Raw genomic sequence first — 27,819 nt, forward strand, 5'->3', positions numbered from 1 at the left:
TAGCTCAGTTTTCTGGTCAAAAGTAAAATCAGTGTTTTTGAAAAATCTACCCTAAATATGTTTTCCCCTAGCATGGATTCCTGAAAGCTGCAACACTTCATAGCTTTCTAATAAACACTGAAAACTCTGGCAGGTTTAAGTACAGCTGCTAGAGTTTGTGCTTGTACTTTTGTTGAGTTGATGGTGATACAGATGGAAAATGAATCGGTTTTAATCTACAATTTCCCTCCCTGCTTTAAATGTAGAATAACGAAGCTCCAAAAAACGAAAACGCTCCCACTCTTTCAAGATCTCTCCCTTGTAAATGGTGCACCGCTCAAAGGTGGTTTGTGTACAGTGGTAATCCTCACCCAGACCAAGCTGGTGAGATGAGGAAGTTAAATCCCGCAGCTAATTTTTCTATACTCTTCACGTTTTCTTCACTAAGAGTGTACGTGGCTGGAATTAAGCAACAGTCTGCAAAGAAAAAGAAAAGGAGTGTGATTTCCTGGTGTTGGACTAAATGGATCGAGTTGAATTTGATGACTTATCCCCACCACTCAAACAGACTCGGTCTTACCTGCAGTTACGGTAACTCCGAACTGAGTTACACCAACATTAATATTTCGTGCTGCAAATATCCTTCAAATGTAGAGGAAGTCTTTGATTTCTTTAAAAAAAAATACTGGGAAGAGTTGCAAACTTGAAGAACATGACTTCTGGAGCAGAAACTCACTGATCTCTATGGCTTCTCTCTTAAAAACGGTGTAAAGCGGGCAGAGTCTACAGATCAAGCAGTGGCACGTTCTTTCCCCCCGTAAATTGTTTTTCTTTTGTAAGATAAAAATTAATGGCAGGTGCAGAGATCTGGATATCACACTCAGCTTTACGTAGTCAAAAGCTGGGCAGACTCCAGCTATTCTATGTTTCACACAGTGAAAGAGTAACTTTGTTGTCCTGACCTGCTCTGCTACATCTGCTTCCACACTGGAACAACCGAAAATTCCTATTTCTAAGGCATTCACAGTTGTGACACGAAGTTCAGGGGACAACTTCAAGGCTTTGTGGAAATTCACTGGATACCACCTGCAAATGGCAAAATCAAAGGATGGAAATAATAACAAGGGACAATCCAAAAGCCTGTGCAACCTGAAATGTGTTCACCCACCGCTGCAGCTCATCTTCCCACGGTGCTGGATCGTGCTGCTCCAGAACTGGGTTATCCATCCCAGCGGTAAACACATTTTTACATTTGTGTGGTTAGTTAATCACTGGGAATTCAGGAATATCTTCGGTTCCCATTCAAACGACGGAGGGTGCAGGTAGATGTGTGAGATGAATCGATGGCACAGCCTCCCAGCGTGGAGCGAGCCTCGCTCCTCCGTGCGCCGCGGTCCCGGTGCCCCCATGGTCCGGTGCAGCGTGCCGGTCCAGTGCTTGCCTGGCTAAATAACCACTGGTTCTTGCTAGCCCAGAAGAAAACTGCCTGCTGGGCTAGTTTTCAGTTGAATTACTGAGCAAAGCTGTCTTGCTGCACGACTTGTACAAGGGCTGAATGAAGGAGGGTGCAGAAGCGGTTGGCCAGAAATGGGGACCTGCTTGGGACCCACCTTTTTAGCCGTAGCGAGCTGATACGTTGGGTCAGTCCCCTTGCCTAACTCCAGCCTAAATACGGTTTAGGATCTGAATCCTAAATAAGAACGAGTCTATTTTGGATAAAGAAGAGCAAGGGGAAGAGTGTTATCAAATCGAAGGAGCAGGCCAGGTCCCCTTCAAGTATTAGGTCGGAGGACTTTGTTGCACAGAGTTGATGTGTTAGTGCATTTTTTTATGGCAATTTATTCTGTATGGACAGGGGAGGCAATGCGTGTTTCATCTAAGCTGAGAAGAAAAGCTGCAAGCTGCCCGGTCTACATTGAACGCCAGATCAACTATATGGCTGTCATTTTTTAAAATGGTTTCTTTTTGGTCTGTTGGTGAATGAGGGTACATTTAGTGCTGGAATTACGTGAAATTCCTATATTTTCAATTTAATATACTTTAGTATTTGTAATCAAGTTATAGTTGTCTCTTTCTTAGCAGACCCATGTGTCTTTGCTTACCGTGGTCCACTCTTCTCTCTAGCTAAGTCTGGATACTAAATTACTTCATAAATCTGACTGCTAGTGAGACTTGAATTAAATTAATGGGAACATGTGTGCCAGGAAGGACAGAAAAATTTGGACCATAAATTGTCTCTTTTTGCAATGAGTTTATCTTTCCATTAACCATTTGTTAATTACCGGAGGACAAAATTCTTTTCATTAAAATATATCTGCCTGAGAGTATTTTGTCTGACAGCAGGAAAAGGACTCCGGTCTGGTCCTGTAGGGACCGGGAGGGTGTTTTAACAAGTTCTGGGTATGTAGATGAAGATTTTTTTTTTTTTTTTTAGCTTTGAATAACTTATTTTAAACATTCTTCTGCTTTCCTGGAAGAGTTCCTCTAAGTTTGGTTCCTTTTTTAGCTGGTACCAGCGGAGGGACTTGATAAACTGCGAAAGAAGCTTTTTATGTTACGGGAAAGAGGAGGGGGGGAGGAAATAAGACGTGAAGAGTTTTGTAACAGCAGAGATGTTCCTGAGTTTTACATGTAGCTGATGAGCATCGATCAAACAGAGTGAGGGTAAATCTTCCTTCTGCCGAGATCTGCATGAGCTTGCAAAAAAGGTTGAGAAATAAGTTACGTACGTGCTCTGAGCGTGGTGCAGTCTGTGTCGAGGATGGAGAGCCCGAGATCGAGTCTGGGCTCTAAATCCATCTGGGAAAGGGATCCTTGATGCTAGAGGTGGTTCAGCCTTTGGTATCAACCTCTCCCCATGGCCCACGGTGGGACTCTTCCTCTGTCTGTGTAGAAAAAACACGATCTTCATTTGGGAGCGTTTTTATTTTTTTTTTAAACAGACTTTTAAAATAATTTGCTCTTACTGAATTACGTTCATTTATAAGGAAAAGCGTATTAATTATTTACCTCGGATGGTTTCATTCTAGAAATCTAATTTCTGGCGAGGCTGTAGGACTGATCCAGGTCTCACTGAAATCGGTGGTTTGGCACGTAGTCACGAGAACAACTTAATGCATTTTTTATTAATAATAAAAACATATTGATTGGGATCTTGAGGTAGATACAAGTTGCAGAAATTTGATCAAAGTAACATTTTGGAGAGGGCGGCGGGGACGGATTGTAAACCACATGTTAAATTGATCCTGCTAGTACCAGCATTTGATATTTGAAAAACGTTTGAGTTCAAAGACGTTTAGGTGGTTGGAAAAAGTACCATTTTGTCGGACATGGTATCTCTGCAGCCTTTCAGAATCTCCTTAATGGCCCACAAAGGTCCTTCCCAGGACTAATTGTTGCTGGAGCTGTTTGGCTTTGGATAAACATAAGGCAGCAGCTCAGCATCTTCCCTGGTGAAGCACCTACCCGGTGGTCACCCCAGTCCCTTTACAGCTCCAGGTCAGTCCTTTCCCCGTGTGCTGGTGCTGGCTGTGGTGGGATTCGCCGCGTGTCCCCAACAGCCACCGCGCACGGAGGCTCGTGGACACCGCATCGAGCTTGGGACACCGGAGACTGACGCGGGCACCCGCTCGACGGCTTGTGTGCACCCCCAAATTCCACGTTTCACCATCCGGTTGAGCAGGACATCGCAATGATTGCTTTATGAACCTCAAAACAGACATATGTATAAACACAGAGTTACCGTGACGCGTGCAGTACTTTCAAGATACCTAATTCAGATCCTTTCAGATTTCAATACAACATTTACACTATGGAGGTGAATTAATCACACTACCCCATAACCCAGCTGCGGTGTCATCGCTGGGGATTTCCTTGTTGAATTTGCAGCTTGTTCCCACCTGCTTGTGAAATAAGGTGAAAGATTGCACCGAATTTCCCAACACCCTTTCATCTCCACTGTTAAAAACAAAATTTTTGCCTATAAAGACGGCTGCCTGTTGAAAAGATGTTTAATCCACTGTGTCAGTAATGGCAGTGCGCTGCATCCCAGCGGCCTAGGTGGGGCTCTGGTTCATGGTGTGCCTTGAAAGCAAACTAAGGCTATTGCCAATGGAAGGAAATTTAACATATTATATTTAGACTTCTTATTTGCCGTTATAAAACCAATGGGAAATCTGAAAATTATACTGCTTTGCGCTCAGCATTAACATTTTGCAGCTTTCATCCCCGTATTTGAGCAAATCGTCTCCCTGGATGAGGGGCTGCAGCTGGTTCTGCAAGCACAAGGGGGAAGAGACCGTGCTTACAAATTGCAAATTATTTAATGATTTTTTTTTTTTTTTTTTTAAATTATATACCTTGGAGAGGGAGGGGAAGCGCTGGTGCATAACTTGCCAGCAGAGAGGCTGGTGTAGGCAGCCTGTGAGCACGTGGATTTGCCGTGCCGTGGTCCACGGGTCCCGCACGGGACACGCTCCCCGTTGAACTGGAGCTCTGATCTCCCATCCGTAACACTTCAAAAACTCTAGAAATAAGATAATTTGCCACGCACTCAGCAAATCCTGGTGTGAAGAGGCTTCAATTACATCTACCCAGGAAAAGATGACAAATAGAGCAGCGTTTTACATTGCTTTTCATCACTAAGATCTTCTTAAGGATGTGGAAGTGACTATAAATGACTTAATAGTGTGAGCAGCAAATTTTGGTATGGCAATATAACAATTTAAAAAAATTTCCACCATTCTTAGTTCTTATCAGAGTAGCTGCGATAGCACACCAGCACCTTGCCAAACGCTCCACTTATTTAGCAAAAATATATTGCGTTTTGCAGTGGATATGGTATTTCGTGCACCTTTTCGCTTCTGTTTTGTGTTCTCATGGTGGCCCAATACCACAAAGGTAGAAAGATAGAACCTTTTTGTTTAAAAAAAATTAATCTTTTCCTTTTCAGCTGAATTTCTTTGGAGAGTTTGCTTTTGCTGGACGAGGTGATGAGGAATGGGAAAAGCAGTTGCATTTGCGGCCCGGTACATTTGTTGGGGTTGGATTTGTGGGGCTTTGCACTTTTGGAGGTTGCATTTGCAGGGCTGTGCGTTTGTTGGGGTGGCATTTGCAGGGCTTTCAACTTCTGGGGGTTGCATTTGTGTGGCTGTGCATTTATGGGGGTTGCGTTTGTGGAGCTCTGCATTTGCAGGGCTGTGAGTTTGTTGGGGTTGCGTTTGCAGGGCTTTCAACTTCTGGGGGTTGCATTTGTGGGATTTTGCACTTGTTGGGGTTGCATTTGTGAGGCTGTGCGGTTGTTGGGGTTGCATTTTTGGGGTTTTGCACTTGTGGGACTGTGCATCTGTCAGGGTTGCGCTTGCAGGGCTTTGCACTTATGGGGGTTGTATTTCCAGGGCCATACATTTATGGGGGTTGCAGTTGCGGGGCTATGCATTTATGGGGGTGGCATTTGCAGGGCTGTGCATTTGTTGGGGTTGCATTTGCAGGGCTTTCAGCTTCTGGGGGTTGCATTTGTGGGGTTTTACACTTATGGGGGTTGCATTTGTGGGGCTTTGCATTTATGGAGATTGCATTTTCGGGTTTTTGCACTTACAGGTGCTGCGTTTGCCGACCTGTGCATTTGTTGGGGTTGCATTTTTGGAGCCGTGCCTTTTTGGGGCCGTGCTTGCGGTCCCAGGAGCTCTGCCTGCCCCGCCCGCCGCGCCGCCGCCGGACGCCAACCACAAAAATAAACCCCGAACGCGCCCGCCCGCCTAGCTCTCCGGCTGCGGCGGCGCGGCAACCGCGGGGCGGCGGGCGCGCAGGCGCAGTGGCGGCGGGTGGCGGAGCGGGGCGGGGGGGGGGGCTGGCGGCGGCGCGGAGGCGCTCGGCTGTGGCGGCGGCGGCGGCGGCGGGGGGGGTGTGTGTTACCCGGATGTCGCGCATGCGCGGTGGCGGCTGGACGTGTCGGCGGCGGCCGCGGAGCGCGAGCGGCCGGAGCCGCGGCAACAACAACAACAACAACAAGAAGAAGGCGGCGGTGGCGGCGACGGGGGCGGCCGTCACAGGGCGGCCGGCTCCCCCCCTCCCCGCGCCGCGGGCCTGTGAGCGCCGACCCGGCCCGGCCGCAGCCCGGGGAGGGGAGGGCGGGGGGGCGGAGGCCTGGCCCGCTCCGCCGCACCGGGGCCGGCTGAGGCGAGGGAAGGCTTCCCCCCCCCCCCGCCCCCCCGCTGTCGCCGCCGCCGCCCCTCACCACAGCCGCAGGCCGCACCCGGAGAGCGGCCGCTCCGCCGCCGCCCGCGGCCCAGGTAACATCCGCTCTCGGCTCCCGCCCGCCCGCCGAGGCCGTCCGCAGCGCGCCCCCTCCTCCCGCCCGCTTCCCCCGCCGCGTCGGCCCGCGGGCGCCGCCGGGCCGCGCCGGGGGCGTGCCGGCTGCCGCTCCGGGGAGCCGGGGCAGCGGCCCTCCTCCCCCCCCCCCCCCCCCCCCCCCCGCCTCACCCGCCGCCCGGGGGCTTCTCCTCGGCCCCGCTGCGCTGGGTTCCCCTCCCCGGCTCCTTCCCCACCTCCCCCGCTTTCCCTGAGCGAGAAAAAAATATAATCCCTCCTCCCCCGCCCCCAAACTTTTAGTATTTTTTTTTTTTTTTTTGAATCTTGGTGCCCTTTCTAGAGGCTCTCCAGCCAGCCTGTCCCCAGTTAAACTTTCCTCCGCTGCCGTTCGTGCAGACCGCTCTCTTCGTGCTCTTTCCCACACGCTGGAAAATGCCCTGGATGGTTTTGTGTGAGCCGCTTCACGTTTAGTTCTTTGAAATCTGCCATCTTATTTGCAATAACAGAGAACGGTGCTTTTAGCTGATACTCAGGCAGCGCGGGGCTGCTCAGCACAAGGGGTGTTAATTAAAGATTATTCCTTCTTTACTGTTTTTCCTTCCCATCCCCGTTTCTGGGGGTGTGGGTTTTTGGGGAGGTTTGTGACTTGCTGCGTAGTTGAGTCTTATAGGTTTTACCACGGAAGGCTGGTTAATTTATGGGATAATCTAGTTGTGGGTTAGGTGTGTTATTACTTAGAGCCCAAATTGTACTACTGCAAACCAATTGTTGTCAAACACATACGGTCGGAGTAGGATCGTGGTGTCTTTTACCACCGCTTCTCAAATTATCTTGGTTAAGAATGGTGTGCCACTGTCAACAGGCAAGAGGGATTTCAGACTCGGCGATAGCTGTCATCTTTTAAATTGTAAGACTCTTGTACTGTTGTTACTTTGTTCAGTACTGTAGGTAATTCCATGCAAGGTTGTTGAAATAGCTGTACTGCCCTATAAAACTAAACCTGTTTTCGTACTCCAGCGTCATGATAAGTAGGCAACTTGTCCTTCTGGCCCTCCTCTTATCTTGGCCGGCTTGCTACTGGAAGGAGTTTCTTCTCGCTTTGCATTCATGAACCTCTTTTGATTTGCTTGTTGCCTAAGCATGCGTGTTTAATATTGATATAGAAACTTTATTTCAAAGAGCTGAAGCCTAAAGAGAAGCAGTAAGTGTCTCAAACTGATTAGAATTCCTTTTTTAAGTAGATGGCTCTTTACATAATGCATTCAAGCGCAGCTAACACAATAGGGATGTGAGTTTTGAGAGGTATCAACAGATTTAGTGGAGAACAAAGGTGCTGAGAGCAGATCAGTCGATCCTCGTTCGCGCCGTGCTGTTGTTAAGGTCCTGCTGGAATTTTAGGACTCTGTTTTCCTATGTTGTTAACCTTGTGAAAAACTCTACTTTTGGTTGGGGCTGGAATTTTCCATGCTTGCTTTGCCCAGAGGTGATTTTTTTTTTTTTTTAAGCTCAAACAAATGCAGAGAACATTATCCCTGTGCAGATTACAATAGAGAACAGATGTTATCTAATACACCTCTTGCTAGGGTATCGAAACATTACGTACAAGTGAAAAATCACAGCACTTCTGCCTGAGCAAGGTTTGACTCTTCCTTTTATGGCTTGGCATAGCCACAATTGTTTCCTCTGTTTGTGAGGTTTTGACAAATTACTATTTGTCCTTGTTGAAGGAAGCCTTCTGCAAGAAGATGGGTCTTGCAGGATACTCTGAGGAAGAGTTCAGTTCAGGTTTGTTCTGTTGTTCTACGGCAAAGACTTCCACCACCTTCTGCTTTCTGAACGTGGTCTCTCCTGCCGTTCCCAGGTTTTCAATCCCTCCTCACCCCTGGGTGCTAGGATGAGGAGGGGGTGACCTCTTGCTCGGTGGGACACCAAGGGTGCCCTCTCGGAGGTGAGGTAGTGCGAGGTGCCTAGATCTGTGTTGTGGAAATGGATCCAGTTGTAGAGGAGTTTACTGCCCTTCCCACTCTCGCGGTGTAATGTGCAGTGGTCTTCCTTCTCTGACCATACAGAAGCCTGTATTGAAAAGAGGAGTTGTTTTCAGCTGTATGCTTTCTCAAAAATAAAAAGTAAAGAGAGGGAAGGGGAACCAAAATGAAAAATGTAACTTTCTAGGATTTAAAATGTGTGCGTATGTAGTCACATCAGCATAGTAGCGCTACCTTTTTCATTGTGTCCTGCCCCCCACGCATTCAAAGACAAGATAAGGTTTTGGATGTTGTTTTTTACTGTTGTATTAGTTTCTTGAATGAGATTAAAAAACCTGGAACCTTGTGCAGCAGAAATGTTTGCTCTGTTTACAGGATCAGTCTGTTGCATTTGTAAAGTGCTTTTGAAAGCAGTTGAAGTGCACAGGTGGAAGCTGAGAGGAGTAAAGATGCTGAGAGCTGCAGTTGGGCAGCTACATCAGATCAGTTTCTTCCACAAAGAAATGGCTGCTCATACTTTTTAAGCGTGGATTTATGTTAAGATGAAAGAGTTGCCACTCAGAGTTGTCTTAAAACTCTTCTCCAGTTCCTTTTATGCTGTCATGTGTCTTAAATTTTTGTAGCTACTGACAGTGAGATGAGCAGAATTGATACTGATGATTCAGATGCATGCACAAAAATAGTATTCTGGGGAATGTTAGCTCTTACTGTACAGAACAGTGCGAGTGTAGTACCTTCTTAGTACTCTTTCTCGTGCTCTTTAATGCTAATTGTTCTTATGTCTACAAACATTTTGTTCCTGTTCACCCTTTGGGCAAGTAGATAATAGTCTAATGTGCTGGAAAGTATCTGCAGTTTAATCACTTATTCATATCTTCATCAAATCATGAGCTGCCTTTTGTTTTATTGGTTTATGGATTTTTCTTTATCATCTTTATCATAAAACTTCTACCACTGCATTATTAAACAGCAAAACTCTGTAGTAATGTTTTGGTGGTTAAAAGCTATCAAATGTATATGCTGCTTTTCTGACATCTTTGTGTTTGTCTAATTTTGGAGGCAACAGCTTATGCAAGAGCCTTTCTTGTCCTTTATTCGTGTGAAATGTTCTAGCAAGATGTCAATTTGTACGCTATTCTAATTAGCCAGTTCGTTAGCATTGCGTTACTGCCTGGTATCAAAATGCTGGAAATCTGTGACTGGGATGGCTGTTACTGGTAGATCGTGCTCCCAGAGCATCAGGGGCAGCTTCAAGCAAACAATTCTTATTTTTTCTTAGATACATTTTTCCAAAAATTACCTTCATCTTTGCAACTTGGAAATACGTTTTTGGTCATTAGGATATTTTTTACATTAATTCATTTCCCTCCTTGCCCCAGTATATGACTCCCCAGAACTGTAGGCTGTACATCTTTCTCTTTGACATCATACGGCACCATAGGCCTTGATCTGGCTGAGGTCTTTCTTTGTTACTGCAATATACGTGTTTTTTTTTTTTTTTTTTTTTTACTTGGAAGCTCAGATGTTATGAGCTTTTTTTTTTTTGAAGACCATAGTGGTAACATTCACTTAAGTCATGGCTCATCACAAAGGATATTCTGCCTGCAAATTTGCTGACTTGCTTAGACCCTTCTACAGTATGTTAGAATGGGTAACAGCCAAGTTACCTTAAGATTCGTAGCGTAGCTAGAAATGCTGTGTTGTACCTGGTGAATGCCATTAGGCACCCTTACTTGCCTTACGTTATCGTCTTTAGCATCCCTGTACGTGTTTGTAACGCCAGCCCTTACACGGATATACCAGTACTAAAAATTCTCAGGCATAATATTTGCGTGCATCATAGAGCATTTTTGCATAACTGCTGCTAAAAGTCTGTGTTCGTATTATTTAGAATGGAATAGTTCAGTTGGGAAGGGACCTAGAACGATCATGTGTTGACGATCATTTGAAATGCTCTAAGGTGACACAGGACCGGTATCTGCTCAGTTTGTACAAAAAGATGGCAAATCTCTCTCCGCCTTGCTGTTTAAAGGCTTCCTGAGCCCCGAATGTGTCATCTGATACTTAGCGTGTGTAGAATCTTTTTTCTTTGATTTTAACTTTGCAGGCTGGTTGGATTTCCATCACAACTGTTTGTTTCAGGCTTCTTGTGCATGCAGTTGCAAATCTATCTTGCATTCTCCCTTCACTTCTGATCTGTCAGTGTATGCTGCATGTTCCCTTGCCTCCCCTGTTTGGCATGTTTATCAGCCTTCCCCACCAGCATCTCTGGACCTTCAGCACCGTGTCTGTATCTGGAATCTCTTTTCTGAGCTGATCTGCAAAACTGCTTCCCTTTCTCCATCAACAGCTTTTCAAAGGGCCATTGCTGCCCTGACACCTGCAGGAACTATTTTTCCAGTTGTGCCAAGGCTGTACTATATTTTAAAACGTTTTTTTCTTTAAATACAGCACTTCACAATTCTTAGCATCTTAGTTTTTAAAACAAAGTGTTACTTGCCGACTCCTAATCACACTACTTCTCGTGTAATTTGTCCTGCAAACAACGAAGTCTCCAAGAGTCTCAAGTCCTCTCTTGTTTGGAAAAGATCTAGTTTGCTGTAGAAACTTAAGGAATAAAATATATGCCAAGAAAGTGACACGGAGAGGGTTTTGGCCTTTTGCCCATATCTTGAAGTAATTATCCAGTGGCATTTGGACTGTCACATTTTTAGACTGAGTTTCTTGGTGAATTTGATCCCTCCGCAGCTGCGATTGGCTTAAACCCTACTGTAAATGAATAGGGTAGTGTATCATATCAGCGTCGGGCCTGGATTAACCGTCTTGCCCAAGCTGTTGGATTGCTGATTGCCTGGATCGTATTCCCTTGGGTTATGTCCCTGACTTCCAGCTCCATCCATAACCGCCTGGTTTGTCTGTGTAAGCGTATTATTTCCTTGTCTTGTTTGGGGTTGATTTTTCTCCCCAAATTGCAAAGTGTGGCTTTTGTGGGAGGCGAGGGGGAAGATAAGTGACTTGTGAGTGTAAAAAGTATTCATTTAAGGTTGTTCTTAGTATGTCAAAAAGAGTGTGAGTTCTTTTTAAGAAATCTGGATTTGTAACTTCTCGGCAGATTTCAGCCGCATTAGAGTATTGGAAATGGCAATGGTTTGGAGGAAGGGATTTTTCAGATAAGTTTCAAAATTTGCTTGGCTGACTGGCTAGGGCACGTTGACTGGGGTTTAGGTGAAGTCTTTGTACTTTTTTAGCAGCCCCTGCCCTTACGTCTCAGTTGAGCTTCTGTACGACTGTAGTTGTACCTCTGTAAAAGCAAGGAAATCAAGTCCGTGTGTTTTTTCTAACCATGAAAAGCAGAAAAACTTTTTTCTCTGTCTAAAACCCTTGTACCTTCTTCAGACTGTGCGTGTGTGTCTGCCTACGTCTGTGTGCGTCTGCATGCTTTTTTGATGAAGAATTTCAAACTGAAATATACCTCAGCAACTCTCAGGCCTCGCATGAGGCCTTCCAAATGATCGTATCTCTTAAATACCTAGTATGCTGCCTGAAGAGTTGCTGCAAATATTTGGAAGTCATGGCTCACGCTGTTTTTGTTACCCTTGTTTTTTGGCATGTAAAAGCACTTGTTCTTGAGCCGTGCTAGCTTATAATACTATCTTGCTGGTGCAGCTGAAGGGATACTGGCAAACAAGGTGGAATATTAATTTTCTGTTCCGTAAATGCATTGATTATCCCTTTGGGTGAGATCTCATCTGCTTTTTGTACTTTACTCAGTTTTTTCTAGTTGAACAGGAGCACCTTGCTTCCACAAACGGGAATGCGCTCCTGGAGCTCTGAGCTAGCTTTTGCAGAAGATGCTGAACATTAAACCCGGTCTCCCTTTTGTAGTCATGCTAGTAAAATGATCGCTGTTTTGAGAGAGAGAATGTAGCTGTTGATCTGGGAACAGTGGAATAGTTGGAGTCGGTACAGTGCTTATTTTGCTTTCCTGCCCATAAGATAAATGTAAGTGCAATGAGGACACTAGTGTGAGAGCTCAGTAATGTTACTTCCACGTAGATAAGTCAATAATATATTTGATGTTAGTTGTATGAGGTAGCATACCATTATAGATGCCTATCTTTTTAGAATCTACTTATATTGTTCAGGTAACCATTTCTGGCAGAATTATCCATAGACATGAAAATGAGGCATGTGGCACCAGTGTTGCATTTTTAATTTTAGACAGCTGCTTCATGTTTTGAATTTCATTGCACAGGCTAAAAAGATACATCACCCTTCAGCAAGGCAGCCGTGGGGAAGCAGGATGTACGGAAGAATTATGGTGTTTGTTCAAGTCTGCATTAGTCTTGAAGGAAGAGTTTCAGTTAACGGTTACTTACCAGTTCTCTGAGATAGGAGCGCGTTTGCTACAGATCATCAAAGGTGTTTTTAATTATCTGGCAATTTGTCTTACTTCTTTTGTCTTTCAGATTTATCTCCTCTTCAGAGGATCTTATTCTTGTTCCACTATTTAGACTATCGCAGAACAGTAGTTGTTGTTCACTTGTTTTGTAACATACCTGTTAATACTTAGTTATTGAAATAAATTACTTTCTATAACATAATGAGGTACTTCTCTAACTTTGTAACTTGCTAGCATTTTACCTTAGCTTGTCCCATTTTTTTTTTCTTCTGTGTTCTGCTCGCAGCACCCTATAGCAAAAGGGAGAGAAATACCTTTTTGTTCCTTGGTAGGCGAAGCTGAGAGCTTCACTACAAGCGCTGTCTCCTGCTGCTGCTTTTCTCGTGTTCCCTGTCTCCTCTCTGCCCCTTTTCCCCCGAAGCGCTCTCTCGCCCACTGCTGTTTCCGTGAAATTCCTGGGTGGAAGGAAGTAAGATGATCTTTGCTCAGTATATTTGGCCCTGCCTATTCCACTGCAAATCTAAGCTTGAGCTGTAGTGTGGGATCACCTACTTGGGCGGGGGAGCGTGCTAAGGAATGAATTTGAAGTTTCATGCTCGCATCAAGTAAACGTTAAATCACACAAGCATACTGTTGTTTTGCAGAATATCTAGCACTCCATGTCTGAGGGCATGCTGGAACCTTATCTTCAAAGGCTATCTTCTAAAAATATAATGCATTAAGATTGCATTTTGCTTTTATTTGCACACATGAAAGTAATATAGTAAGAAAGTGTTAAGGCACCTCTTGAATGTGTGACTCAGTCAAAGATAGGCTTGTAGAGCTATTTTGTGAGAAGCTGAATTTGTGGAATGTAAAAACTTGGCTTGTCTGCAAAATATACTAATACTTCTGGTGCTTCAGAAGAAATACGTCACAGCTTTTATCAATATGTGCCAGATTAATAGCCGCTGGCCTCACCCCCTTTTTCTGGGGATCAAAATTGCGGGATTAAATACAGGATTTCTGTAGAGGGGAATTCTAAAGGGAGGCTCCTGAATTACCGTGCAATTACGCACCGGCAGTGTGTAACAGTATTCAAAATCCTAAACAAGTGGCCCGGCTTTCAAAAGTGCTGAACAGTCAGAAGCTCCTACTGAGCGCAGTGGCAGCTGAGGGGTGACTCAACATTTCTGAAGATCATTCCACTTAAATAAGGATTTATTTGCTTGATCCTAGTCTTCTGAAAGCCAGCAAGCAAAATTCTCATTCATGGTTTTAGGGGTGTAGAAGATAGAGCTGCATGTCTAATTTTAAGCATCTCTTTATTTAAAGCTCTTTTGGCTAATAGCTTTATCAAGTCACTTATTTATGATTACTTATGCATATCTATCTGGGATGCTGTTTTAAGGAAAATGATGTTCTATTCTGTTTTAGCTGGCAAGCTTTTATGGATTTATGCGAGTGCGAGTTGCCATGGAGAATGACTGGCAGGTTAAGCTTGACTTTTAAAAGAGGCTTATTGAGTTGAAGCACAAAAAAACCTAGCGTTGAGGGAGAAACTTCAATAGCTAGGTAAAATGATCTTACTCAAACTTTTAGGTAATTGTTTTCTTTTGGGAGAAATTAGGTCCAGGAATCCTTACAAAGGAAGAAGACTATTGAAAATGGAGGGGCGGGGGGGAGAGCATTTGCGATGTGGGTTTTTTTTTTTTTTTTCAAGTTGAAATTGGAGAAAATATTAAATAGGGAAGACTTTGTTTCCTTTTATAATTGTGCTGGATTTGTGTTACAGTGTTCCTTTTACAAGAAGGGAAGCCATGCATTCACACTGTAATTTGTGTGATGTGTTAACTTTCTAAATTAACATCCCACTCTTATTTTTGTGCAACGCATTTGTTTCCAATAAATAGCTGCTACTATTGTACCTCTAATAACATGGAAAATTCCAGTGCAGTAACAGGTCTTTGACTGGATGTGTTCCTCAGATAATGTGAACAAGCTTTTTTTCCTTAACTATTGAAATCAAATGTATTTTATTTACTTTTCTGAGAACAACACGTTAGTTTCAGAAAGGCTTATATTTTAAGCTTACTCAGAAAATGTAAATGTAGTAAAATCACTTACGTGTATTTGCTGCCAGTGTCTTAAGTCAGACCACGTAGTTGGTAGAATGGTGTTAGTGGATATAACCAGAGCTGCTTGAAGAACCAAAGCAGCTTTTTGACAACATTAGACTCCTTTTCTGTGAGTGTGCAAAACCTGCTGTCCTATGTTTCTGGATAAAGCAAGATAAAGCGTAGTAATTAGCCCATTCAGAATTGAGAAAGTCAGGCCGGCTCTTCTTCTAATTGGTGAATTAAAGGAAACTTCAAAAAGATGAGGTCTCCTGGCTTTGACAAGAATGACTTCATGACCAGAAACCGCTGCATGTTCTTAACAAATGGAGTTTAAAGGCCAAATGTGTTAGGTGGGACTTATTCCTTATCTTATATTTAGTGTCATTAAGGCAGTTCTGTTTGAGACAATTGGAAGTGATTTGATTTGTCTTGATCCAGAAGAAGCTGGATCCAAACAAGTAAAGAGAAATGTGGCAGTTGGGATTTTCATGTACAAAGATACACACAACACTAATTTACATAAATGTGTATTAAGCTAACAGCCAGGTACAATTTTTGCCTTTCTGATTAGCAAAGAGAAATAGAGTTAGTCTGAGGTCAGACCACAGCTGAACTATTTGAACAGGATTATTAAATAAAGATGACAGATTATTCTGGTGTGCATTCATGCTTCTTCACTATTCAAATTTTGTTTAAATCAATGTCCCTTGATTCCCAGTCAGTCTTTTCACTTGGTTTCATCCTACCAGTATAAAACATAGGAAATCATTGTCACCGTTCTCCTTTTCCTGATTCAGAGCCTGTTCATCTAATAAACCCTACCTTTCTATATGTACATACTATGTGTACATGTATATAAACTCTAATCTTTATTTAAATATTGTTACTAGGGGAAAAAAAAATCTTATATCTAAAACTGTGCAAGCAGTGTCTTAAGCATGTTTTAGCTATCATGGGACAAGCAATGCAGTTTTTTCATGTGCTTTTAATATCCTGCACTTAGCTTGAAAATAAAAGAAGCAAAAAGCCACAGACTTCCTTAGAAACATGATCTGCAATTTGTTAAAAACAATTCTAATGTAGATATTTTTTCCTCCTAGGTTTTACCAAGAGACAGTACATCTAACACTTAACTTGGATCATCTCTTGTTCATCAGCTTGAAAATCATAACAGCCCCCAAAACTGACATTTGATCTGAAAGAAAAAGCTGTGACAAATGGACAATATGTCTATTACTAACACACCAACAAGTAATGATGCTTGTCTGAGCATTGTTCACAGCTTGATGTGCCATCGACAAGGTGGAGAGAGTGAAACTTTTGCAAAACGCGCAATTGAAAGTTTAGTTAAAAAGCTAAAGGAGAAAAAAGATGAATTGGATTCTTTGATTACAGCTATAACCACAAATGGAGCTCATCCTAGCAAGTGTGTTACAATACAGAGAACGCTGGATGGGAGGCTTCAGGTTAGTACAAGTGAAAATCAGATGTTTTCCTCCTAGTGAAGCTGGAGCAAAAGTGAGTGACGCAGGATCCTAGAGTGTTGAGGAAGAGTAGCTCTTCTCTTGCATCCCCCCTCGCCCCCATTTGTAGGCATGTTTTGTGGCTGGAGCTCTGGACTGCTGCAGTAGTTGATTATTTTTTTTCAAAAGGAGCAGAAGGCGTTGGATCAGCCGTTCTAAACGAGTGTGTGTGTGGCAGTAAAAAGCAGGGTCACGTAACAAATTCGGCTGTTTATCCTGGTATTTTCACTACAAGCTTCTGTTAGCTCTGTGTTGGTCAGCAGTGTGAAGAAAGACCTATGATCCCTTGCTAAGGTACTCCAAGGAGTCTGCACTGAGGATTTATGTTAGCCTTATATCGTCAGTACTCAGTACCTGTATAGCTTGGGTTGCGATTTCCTTGTTCCAGGACAGATGTCATGTTTGCTGGCTAGCTTTCTGTCTACACTAGAAGCAATTTTTTTTTTTTTTTTTTTTTTTCCAGTATAATGGATTGGCATTCTTCTACTTGTAAATTCCTTATAGTGTAGCTTAGTGCCTCGTTCCTCTTCTTCTGGGGCAAAGCTCCTTCATCATCCATGGTGGGGAAGGTGACCATACATACTACATTAAGCACAAATTCTGCTTCTGCCATTTTGTATCCAGTATTTTTTCTTAAGAATCAGAGTGTTGACTTAACCGTAGCAAAACCCTAATAGAAATTTATTTCTGTTGAGTACAGAACTTGGGTAAACTGTACACCACCTTTTTTTTCATATTTTGATGATGGAGAGAGGTTGTGGTGGTGTTTGTCCTCTTCCAGCTTTGCTCCTCACTAAGTAAAGCGCAATGTCTTGCTACTTTCCCAATCAACTTTTGTGTCTAACTTTTTAGGTGGCTGGTCGCAAGGGATTCCCTCATGTGATTTACGCTCGTCTTTGGAGGTGGCCTGATCTTCATAAAAATGAACTCAAGCATGTTAAATATTGTCAGTATGCTTTTGACTTAAAATGTGACAGTGTCTGTGTAAATCCTTACCATTATGAGCGTGTAGTATCGCCTGGCATCGGTAAGTAGACTCTTGATTTAAAATGGAACAGTGGGAATAAAATGTAAAATGTTTTCCTTTTGAGTGTAGAAAATACAGGCCTAAATTAGAAACATTAATTTTTAATGATCTAATTATAAATTACTCTCATATGCTCTTGTCCATCTTCTTAATGGAATTATTCTTTTACCTTTATGCCAAATTTGAAAGAACAGTTTGTGGCTTTTGTTTAAGCCTTTCTGTTGGCTTTGCACACAGTTCTTAAGTTAATGTGTATCCTAGGAATAACTTAGCATTGAGACTTGTGTTGTGGTGGAGGGGGTATAATATGTAGAGTCTGTAGTACTAATTTGTAAAGGCTTATAAACTTAATGTTCAAACATTGTTGAAGATCTCTGTGTATATAATCCTCCACACCCCCTTTTCTTTTTCTTCTTCTGAAAGATCTCTCAGGACTGACACTACAGAGTTCTGGTAAGTAGTTCTGTTTACTATTGCATTGCTATGGGCACAAACTCTGTTAAACTCTTCAGTATGTACACAGTTTATTCCTGTGTATCGCCTTGGGAGGGAGTAAAGAGAGCAGATGGAAATGCATTTGTCTCTGTGGTTTTGGAAAACCAGCTAAGTAGCATATGAGAGGGAAGTATTGATAAATTCTTTAAATTGAGGCTTCAGCTCAGCTTGTAGGTATGTTCTGTTTTCATTGCCTGCAACTTATAAACCCCAACAAAAAAAAGAAAAAAACCTCACTGTTGAATGCTGCTAAGTAAAAAAAAAAAAAAAAACAAAAACCAAACACCCAAAAACGTGTGCACCTATATGATATACTAATTAATTGAATTGGGAATAATAGATGCTTATGATTTAATAAGTATTTTAACAAGAAAATAATAGAAATTCTGTAATTAATATGCAATCAAATGAAGCAGTCTAATATTCTTGCTCTCCCTGAAACTTCAGAGAAATTGGACATTAAATGTCCAATGAACATTATTCAGAAATCTGAGATTGTGCAGCTGGTAACTGCTTTATTTCAAAACTGAATTTTTTTTCCCTTCTAGAAGAAGTTCATAGAGAAGGAAATTTGGCTAATCCAATGTTTTTAGCACATTATTAGAGGTATTCAAGCAAAAATGACTTAAAAAAAAACCCCAGACAACCCAACAAACTGTTAACTTCACAAGCTTTAACTTGTGTGCTCATCTCTGCTAATTTGCGTTGTTACCTGTGTCTTCTGAAAAATGATCCTTTTGTATGGAAGCAAAGCTTACTAGCCAGCAGTTAAATACATAATAAGTGTTTCCTTGTTGTGCTACTTTTTTGCAGCAGGAAAACAGAAAATTACTGTCAGATTTTAATATATTTAAGGCTGCTTTGAAAATGAGCATGGGAGCTAATGTAGTGCAAGAGCTTTACTTGAACATGCTCAATAGGATATATAGAAATAAATTCTTGTAGTGGTGATGATAGTAATTTCCTTGCGCTGTATGTGGAATATTCTGAATTAGTGGCTACATTGTTAAACATAGAGTAGCGTTATATTGTCGTTGAATGTGAATTTGATGTTTCTAGTCAATTTGGATGGGAGTTGCTTAAAGTTACTTGAGGGATGCATGAAGTTTTTCAGGTGCTGTGTTTATGAATTACATTTTTCGTAGGAGCTTTATGTATGTTCTTGTACACTAGGAATTGGTTTGTTAGCTACTGCATTAACATATATTTAGGTGCTTGACAAAAAGCATGTTTTTCCCTTTTATTAACCATGTCCAATCACACAATGATGGACTAGAAAACAAAATGCTATTGGAGTCTACTACTGCGGGACTAAACTGCTTGTTTGACAGCAGTAAGCAAAATAAAGTTTGCTTTTCCATCCAGTTATGCTTCAAAATTTCCTGCTGCTGACTTGAAGTGTTTGTCATTTACAGGGGTGCTTTAGCAATGTTTATATAGGTTAAATCCTGCCCCCCAGTAGTTTTAATAGCATTGTTATTGCTTGAAAGTAGTAGTGCAATTTGTAGTTAAATCTTGAAAATAGATTTGCTTTGCATATTTAACCGTTTGCTTCTTCACAGCTCCATCAAGCATGTTGGTGAAAGACGAATACGTTCATGACTACGAGGGGCAGCCGTCATTGTCTTCTGCCGAAGGTCATTCAGTCCAAACCATCCAGCATCCACCAAGTAACAGGGCATCTACAGAGCCTTATAGCACCCCAGCCATGTTAGCTCCTACTGAGGCTAGCACTACCAGCACCACTAATTTTCCCAACATTCCTGTGGCTTCAACAAGTAAGATCATCGAGATTATGTGAAATACTAAACTGTGAAAATGTGAAAGCTCAAAGATAACCACTGATTTTTGCCAAAGTAGATCTTGCATTGGAACCGTGCTGCTGCCACGCTACATCGATAAAGTGTGTGGCAATATGATCTAGGCAGTCTCGTAAGTGTTAACGTAAGATTTTAACTTGGAGCGTAATTTGAGTAACTTTTCCTGGTGACCCAGTCTTTTTTCAGTGAGACTGACCCTACACGAGTGTTACAAGACTGTTTGGGATATGCCAAAGTTTTAGTCATACAATGTTAAAACAATTGACCACTGACAAAACATTATGGCTATTATTGGAATAATTGCTGTAGGTATGAAGGAATTTTATTATTTCATTACAACAGCGAGCGGGACAACAAACGGATATACTGTAAGGTGGCAATATCGAGAGGTGTTCAGACAATTCTTTAGTGTTTCACAGCTGACAAAACGAGTCTTCCAGTTTTAACTTGATTATTTTTATAGTGGCCCACTGTACTACCAAAGTGGCAGCCCTAATTAATATTTTCATGAGTCTGTTGGAGTGCTGCGTTGAAGTTTCTCTTACTTTTCTGTGGGTTTTTGGTACAAGTGGAAGAGTCTGGTTTACCAACATCAAACCTCACACTTCACTCCAGCAGGACAGTAAAGCAGTTACGTATGCGGTGTCCTGCAGCCCTAACGGAGGGAAACCATGAAGTTTGGAGGGGTTTCACATACTCTTTGTCACTTTGATATTAAAGATGTGTGAATATAATGGATTTCCTGTTATCAAATTTGAATTATGGTGACATGGTGTTTTGATCATGTTCTTTCATTTTAGCTGACAACTCTTTTGCTAAAACTAATGATGGTTTTGCCAAGCTGAGATACGATGTCTGTATTTGTCTCCAGCAGAGAAAAAAGGATAAACAGTTTAATTGTATTGCCTTTGCACAACAGTTTATAACTTTTTCTCATCAGTGCTATAATTGTTGGAGCCAAGTGGACAGGAAAAAAAGCTCGTTTTTAGGTTTTAGTTCAAGTTTTCAATGCATTAAATTCTGCTAGCCACACCGGTTTGAGAGTGCGAGTGTACTTGTGCAACTGCTGATCAGTTTAGTGTTAATGGCTGAGCTGAAGCCTTTTAAAATCAAATTCTGTTAACCTGTTCTGAAATATCTGTAGTTTTACTTTAAAGCTTAGACAATTCTTGAAATATTTATTTGGGAGAAAAAAAACCCAGCAGCTTTCTCAGGAAGGAGTGCAGTGATGTATGCAGCTCTATTCAAGCACTATTTTAAAAAATAAAATACTGTTCGATATGTTTTGGAGGAACGTGAATTTAAGCAAGTGTCCTCCTTAGGAACAGTGGTTATAACATGCTCAAAATAAGCAACTTATTGGACCTACTGTTGGCCTGTTTGGATTCATACCAAATCTACTCCAGCTATGTTATTCAATAAAACCTGTGACATCTCTTCTTCTTTCCTTTCAAACTGAAAAATGAGATGTGAACAAAACAAAGATGTGGTTGATAAACAGAGTTCTCTGCATACTTCTACTCCTAACATATTAAGGGTGTCAGAGTCAAAATTAGCTGATGCAGAGCATCTTGCTTCAAGTTTCCTAAGACACTCTGGTGGGTGGAAAAAAATACTGAAACCAAACTTGTAGGAACTGTGTATTGCAGTGCCCTTAGTTGGGTGTATTTTCCTACCCAGTAGTGCTGAGCTCTTCTTAATTAAAATTTTGGAACGTTCATGAATAGGTAGTGTGTTCTTTTACCAGGTCAACCTACCAGTATATTGACAGGTAGCCATAGTGATGGACTCTTACAGATTGCTTCAGGGCCTCAGCCAGGAACTCAGCAGAATGGGTTTACAGCTCAGCCAGCTACTTACCATCACAGTGAGTATATACATATGTGCACTCTTCTTAGTTTTCTAAAACCAGTTTCCAAATGTTCAGGAGAAATAGAGGATTAGAAGTGAGATGCGGAAAAACTCCCTTAAAAACCAACCACTCCTTTCTTTTTCTAGATAGTACTACAACTTGGACTGGAAGTCGGACGGCAGCCTACACACCTACCATACCTCACCACCAGAATGGTCATCTTCAGCATCACCCACCTATGCATCCTGGACATTACTGTAAGTAGTGCAGATTTTCAAATCACTTTGTTTTCAATTTTGTTGAATGGTGGGGGCTCATTTGTGATTATTCTTTACCCTCAGATCCTTTTTTTTTTTTTTCTCCATTGTAGAACTACCATTACTGTGTTTAGCATATTCTGACGGTTAAATGTAAGAGCTTGATGGACTTTCCTCCATTGAAGCAGCAGAGATTAGAATTCAGATAGCTATAGTGATACCATCTGTATTATAGATGTCTTACTATACCTAAGAAAACCAGCATTTCCTTTCTAAACCTCTGTTTTTAAAGCTTTGCAATCTTGTAGTAAATATTTCCTTTGTGGAAAAGGAAGTTGATTCAGAATGTGGTGTTTGGATATTTTTCTTTCAAAACTTGGAAGTTCCTGGCTGTTTTTATTTTCTAGAAATTTTGAAGTCATGTCTTAATGATGTAACAATCTACATTAAGCTTTGGAAGATGTGTGTCCATGTACACTAGGCAGTTTAAAAGAACTTTGTGAAAGCTCGTGCAGTAAAGTACTTGTCAATAAAGTGGTCTTGCCACAGCCTGATTCATGAGTACCTTTGGGACACAAACTTCAAAATCTTTTTCATCTATGAAATAGGACCACAACCTCTTGTTTTAAGGTACAGGAGATGGGAAGAAAAAAACAAAGTGATCAAACTTCTAGTGTGTCTGGCACAGTATATGCGTTATAAGAGTATAGTGCAAAAAAACCCCACCCAAATTAAAGTTTTTCTAAATTTTGTGGCAAAAAGCTAGAACAGTTCTTTATTTCCTAATACAGTACTTAACCAGATCACCTGTTCGCAGCAGTCGTCGTTAGTGGAGGGGAGAATATACTGCGAGTTACTCTTAGACTGACTTTTCAGCTTGTCTCTATCAAGAAAATTGTGGTTTAGATATGGTTATTAAGTTTCATTATTTTGTCCTGTTAGGATCCCACTTCATTTGTCATCTTATTTGCCAGAAATACCAGGATGTAAAAACTTTACTGGTGCTGTAGATACTCTATAAATGTTTGTCAGTGCGTGTATCTTTCCATAATTAATATTTGTAACTGGCTGGTGATACCACATAGAGCTTTTCTTGGCTGCTGCCTCTTCGCACTTCAGAAAGTCGCATGTTTTGACACCTACCAACGTTGTGCCTGTTTTGACATCTTGTTGCAAAAGCTGCTGTTACTTATAATGCTATGTTTAAGTCTTTCCTTCTTGTTCTCTGCTGCCTCTAAGGGACCCAGTTAGTTTATAAAAGTGGAGAGAATAAACTGACTGATACCAAGACCGTATTCAGTATTTTTTTCTTCAGAAAATGAGTTCTCTAGAGCTTTCTTCCATCTTCAGGGAGTGTTTCTTATGGTCAAGTCCACAGCGTGCTGGGCAACTTGTTCTGTGATTGATGAAACTGATGAAGTGTGGTTTCTGGCAGATTTATATCACACGCCTCTCTACAATGATTCTCTCCTTGCCCAACTTGGGGGCAGATGTGAAGCCTAAGTCCTATTTCTATTACATCTCCATGCTACATCTGGTTTCTGCTCTCTCCTGGAGCTGGGTCTGGCTTGGGCAGCATGCAGCCTTTCCTCCTGGGATCCTAATGGGGCTCTTTGCTCTATTCAACTTCTGAATTTTTAGGAAACCTTTAAGAGTGTAATTCTTCTGTGGGCATTTTTCTCTCCTGTCAGATTTGGCCAGTTGATTCAGAAATTACTGGGATTTGTACCATCTGGCATCCTCACAAGTCTTTTTTTCATAGGAAAACAAGTAAAGAAAGAAAACCTTATTTTTCCTCGTGTAAAACAAATTGCATGTTTTCTTTTAAAGGGCCAGTTCACAATGAACTTGCATTCCAGCCTCCTATATCAAATCATCCTGGTGAGTAAAATCTAACATGTAATACTAATATTGTGGAAGCTAATAACTTTCTGTTTTGAGTCTGATTTTTTTTTTTTTGGTGTGTCAAGTACTCTGAAATTTGTGAGATATGTATTCAAAAGGGGAGGAAAGAAGGAGAGGAACCATTTTGTGATAAGTCTTCTGAATTCGGGCATCTCTCTTGGAATGGTGACATAGGCTGCTAACTGAATTTAATTTAGATGCCTAAGTCAAAAATTCCAATCCTCAAACACCCGCTGAGCTGGTGCCTACCCTGGAGGTGTCTGAACTCTGAAGGTCCTCGATCCTAAACTTTGCAGGGTGCCTGAAGTTGTACTTTTTGCCTGCTTAGAAACATCATGAAGCTTTGGTCATGCCAAAGCCCTCTTGGATCCATGATCTAGAAGTCCATCATTACAGCCAGATACCCCGAAAGATAGGTATTGCCCTTCTTAGCATTTTGGTGCTGAAGTTCCTCTTTGGACCTTTGTATAGAAGCTTGCTCTTTCCAAGAGTCTTCATTAACAGTAGCAGTTCACGGAACCAAGGAGGTCTTGTCTTGCAGTACAAGCTAGCTCCGTTGCAGGTGCGAGGTGGTATTCTGTTTTTAACAACAGCAAAGCTGTTGCCTGCATAGGGAGAGCTGCATAGTTGAAAAGCCTAAGAGTTTAACTCATTTATTCATTGGCCAGTGACTAAATCAGTACCAGAAATAAAACTGTTGATAATTGCTGGCTGAACTTAACTGTAGCTAAATTGTATTTCATATTATTTAGTATGTCTCTCTTGCCCAATTAATTCACCTATTGATTTCATCCTATTCAGTGCTCAGAGACATGAGTATTTATTTGAAGATAAAAAAAGGAATTCAGGCACCTTGGTTTATTCTTTTCTAATAAAAACAGAACAACAGTTTCTTAAGACAAGTAGGTGTGCTGTTGGGTGCTGCTATTTGTAATGGATGAGTACCAGTTATGGCACTGGGAGACCTCTTTTTCCTGTTGGCTGATCAGGCTGCTGTGTTTCGGTCCTATCACGTTAGTTCTTCTGCTTCCCCTCTTTCGAGTACACTGTAGTGGTGATTTTCTTTGCCCTCCTGTCGTGGTTTAACCCCAGCCAGCAACAAAGCACCACGCAGCCGCTCGCTCACTCCCCCCACCCAGTGGGATGGGGGAGAGAATTGAAAAGAAGGAAAACCTCGTGGGCTGAGATAAAGGCAGTTTAATAGGACAGAAAGGAAGGAAAATCATGATAATGATAACAATAATAAAATGACAATAATAATACTAAAAGAATTAGATTATACAAAACAAGTGATGCACAATGCAATTGCTCACCACTTGCCGACCGATGCCCAGTTAGTTCCCAAGCAGCGATCCGCCCCTCCCAGCCAACTACCCCCAGTTTATATACTGGGCGTGATGTCATATGGTATGGAATATCCCTTTGGCCAGTTTGGGTCAGCTCTCCTGGCTGTGTCCCCTCCCAACTTCTTGTGCCCCTCCAGCCTTCCTGCTGGCTGGGCATGAGGAGCTGAAAAATCCTTGACTGAGTATAAACACTACTTAGCAACAACTAAAAACATCAGTGTGTTATCATCAACATTATTTTCCTACTAAATGCAAAACGCTGCACTGTACCAGCTACTAGGAAGAAAATTAACTCTATCCCAGCTGAAACCAGGACACCTCCACAACAAGCTGCCTAAGTGCCGGCTGTGTTACCCTTTTGTGGAAATGGGCCAGTGACTTAAGCTTATGGCAACTTTAGGTTTTAACATGTCTGAAGAGAGAAACTCTAGCACTTAAAAGCAGGCACAACAAACCGTGCAGAAGGCTTGATTAGCCAGTTGCTCCCAGGTAGCACACAGCAGCAGATACACAGATACAAAATCACTTTGTGTGCTTTGTCAGGTTTCCTCACTTACTTGAGTGTTTGGATTTGAGTAGCATCCTCTAGGGAGTCAGGGTTTCCCCTCCTCACATGGTAGCTTCTTCCAAGTACCATCTTTCCTTTGTAGCTGGTTTTTCTTTTTAAAATGGTATGAGTTAAAAGGCACCTCTTTGCTATTAAAACATGCCATTTTGTTCTGCTCCCTTGCTTAATACTTCCTCGTTTTATCCCATGCCTGACTTTCTTGTGTGCAGACAAGATCAGTATGTGATCTTTGATGTTTTTCCCCCATTTTCCTGCTTTCCAAATCCGGTTTGCTTTGCAGGGAGGATAGAGAAAACTGACTTCACCTAGGAGGTAGTTACTCTTGTATCTTAAGCCAGATCTGTTTCAGAGTTAGTTTCCATCAGCCTAGCCATGAATAGGCATATATGTATTACTTCTTTATGCTAAAGGAAGACAAAATCAAGCTATAGTCATAAGGTGCAGGAATGCAGATGGCTTACAAATTCTGACTGGAATTATAAACTGTACAAAGACTTGTAAGATCTTAACTACAAAAAAAACCCCTGGCATTGATGTGTGCTCAAATAAAAACGACAAGCCCATGTTCATTGTAGTACGTAGTATTTTTCTGTGCTAGCAGACCTGTCTTTGTCTATCTGAACTTGCTTATGTGAATGTTCACTCTTACTCTGAATGACAAATGCAGTTGCAGAAGGCTTAATTGATTGTCTGGAATGGGTTTTTAGGTTTCTTGTGCCTTTCAGTCGGTTAATTGTATGTATTCTTTAGCTCCAGAATATTGGTGTTCAATCGCATATTTTGAAATGGACGTGCAAGTTGGGGAAACATTTAAGGTCCCTTCAAGCTGTCCAATTGTTACTGTTGATGGATATGTGGATCCTTCTGGAGGAGATCGTTTTTGCCTGGGCCAGCTTTCCAACGTGCATAGAACAGAAGCCATTGAGAGAGCAAGGTATTCTGCAGATCCCAAAAGCTCCAGCTGTCTGTGGTATTTGATAATATTTTGTTTTGCCTTCAGTGTGTGCCTCCCTTTTGAAATGACAAGTGTGGTATGTTTCTTTTAACTGAATTAACTATAGCAGAGTGTATCTTTCTAGGCCACTACTGTAATGCATTCAAAATGTGAACTGTGCGACAAAGACCTTCAGTGCTTTGCAATAGCGCATTGCTTTTCACTGCTTTCAGAGGCTGTGCCTTCAAGGATAAAATAAGCAACTCGTGCCATTATGTATGCAAGCTGAATATTAGCTCTTCACACCACCGAGTGATGTGAGAATAACTGCAATATATAGATTTGTCAAAGGAGCAAAGGAAGGTTGATAGAGAGCTAGTTGGATTTTCATTCATTCTCACCATGCATGTGCTTGGCTTTGATGTGAAGGCATAGAGAACGGAAGCAATCTTGCAACTTTTTTTCTTCTTTGAAACGAAAAGGAAGAAAATGATTCCATGTCTTCAGAAATGTTGCCTTGTGACAATCAAAATGCTAGATGGCTGTAACGCGATCCAAACGAACATACAGTTCTGCATTAAAATGTGGCTTTGTATATGTATTTGAGTGGCTTTCTATACTAGAATACTTGTGGGATTTTACGCTTCTGAACAGAACTGAATGCGTTTGGTATCCTAGCTCTGTATTGTCAGTGAGTGCGGTAGTTGCTACTCGAATATCATTGCTTCTACATTCTGTGTTTCCCATAGATTTTTATATGGTATTACAGATGGTTTTTTACTTTACAGATTTTGTGTAACTATATACTAACTTACACCTAAGATAATAACTACAATTTCAAGTCCTTGTATGAGGGGAGTGTAAATTAAGGTATCACAGATGACTGTAAAGCTGGAGAATCGTTTATGGTTTATTTAGTAAAGGTCTGATTTATAGTATGTATGCACGCACAGGTGCATTGGAACTGTTTTTCTTTTTAAGGTTGCACATAGGTAAAGGGGTGCAGTTGGAGTGCAAAGGAGAAGGTGACGTGTGGGTTAGATGCCTCAGTGACCATGCGGTCTTCGTTCAGAGTTACTACCTGGATAGAGAAGCAGGGCGCGCACCGGGGGATGCTGTTCACAAGATTTACCCAAGTGCATATATAAAGGTTGGTTTGGTGTTCCTAGATGAAAATTGTGGGGGAAATAGCATACATTTGGTTCTTGTAAATGTTATGGAAGCTATAAGACACTGAAATAAATGTAACTTTCCTTTTGATTCTCCTTTAAAAAAACCTAAAGCTTTCCATTTGACAAGTCACTTAAGATGACTTCTT

General features: G+C 41.7%; 1 protein-coding gene across 3 annotated transcripts in view; it reads left to right on the forward strand.

Moving 5' to 3' along the window:
- Positions 1-6,206: 6,206 nt before the first annotated feature.
- Positions 6,207-27,819, forward strand: part of SMAD4 (SMAD family member 4) — a 29,322-nt gene continuing 7,709 nt past the window's right edge. Inside the window, exons 1-10 of one of the 3 annotated variants that reach the window (XM_050913726.1) lie at positions 6,207-6,269; positions 15,875-16,240; positions 17,150-17,324; positions 17,748-17,777; positions 19,382-19,597; positions 21,387-21,506; positions 21,638-21,748; positions 23,579-23,629; positions 26,318-26,501; positions 27,483-27,651. In XM_050913726.1, coding sequence (XP_050769683.1) covers positions 15,992-16,240; positions 17,150-17,324; positions 17,748-17,777; positions 19,382-19,597; positions 21,387-21,506; positions 21,638-21,748; positions 23,579-23,629; positions 26,318-26,501; positions 27,483-27,651 — 1,305 coding nt within the window. In that variant the 5' untranslated portion in view covers positions 6,207-6,269; positions 15,875-15,991. The remainder of the gene's footprint in view (positions 6,270-15,874; positions 16,241-17,149; positions 17,325-17,747; positions 17,778-19,381; positions 19,598-21,386; positions 21,507-21,637; positions 21,749-23,578; positions 23,630-26,317; positions 26,502-27,482; positions 27,652-27,819) is intronic. The other 2 variants (XM_050913727.1, XM_050913728.1) reach the window with 2 other exon arrangements.

This window comes from Gymnogyps californianus, chromosome Z (assembly GCF_018139145.2).
Source record: "Gymnogyps californianus isolate 813 chromosome Z, ASM1813914v2, whole genome shotgun sequence".
Taxonomy (NCBI): domain Eukaryota; kingdom Metazoa; phylum Chordata; class Aves; order Accipitriformes; family Cathartidae; genus Gymnogyps; species Gymnogyps californianus.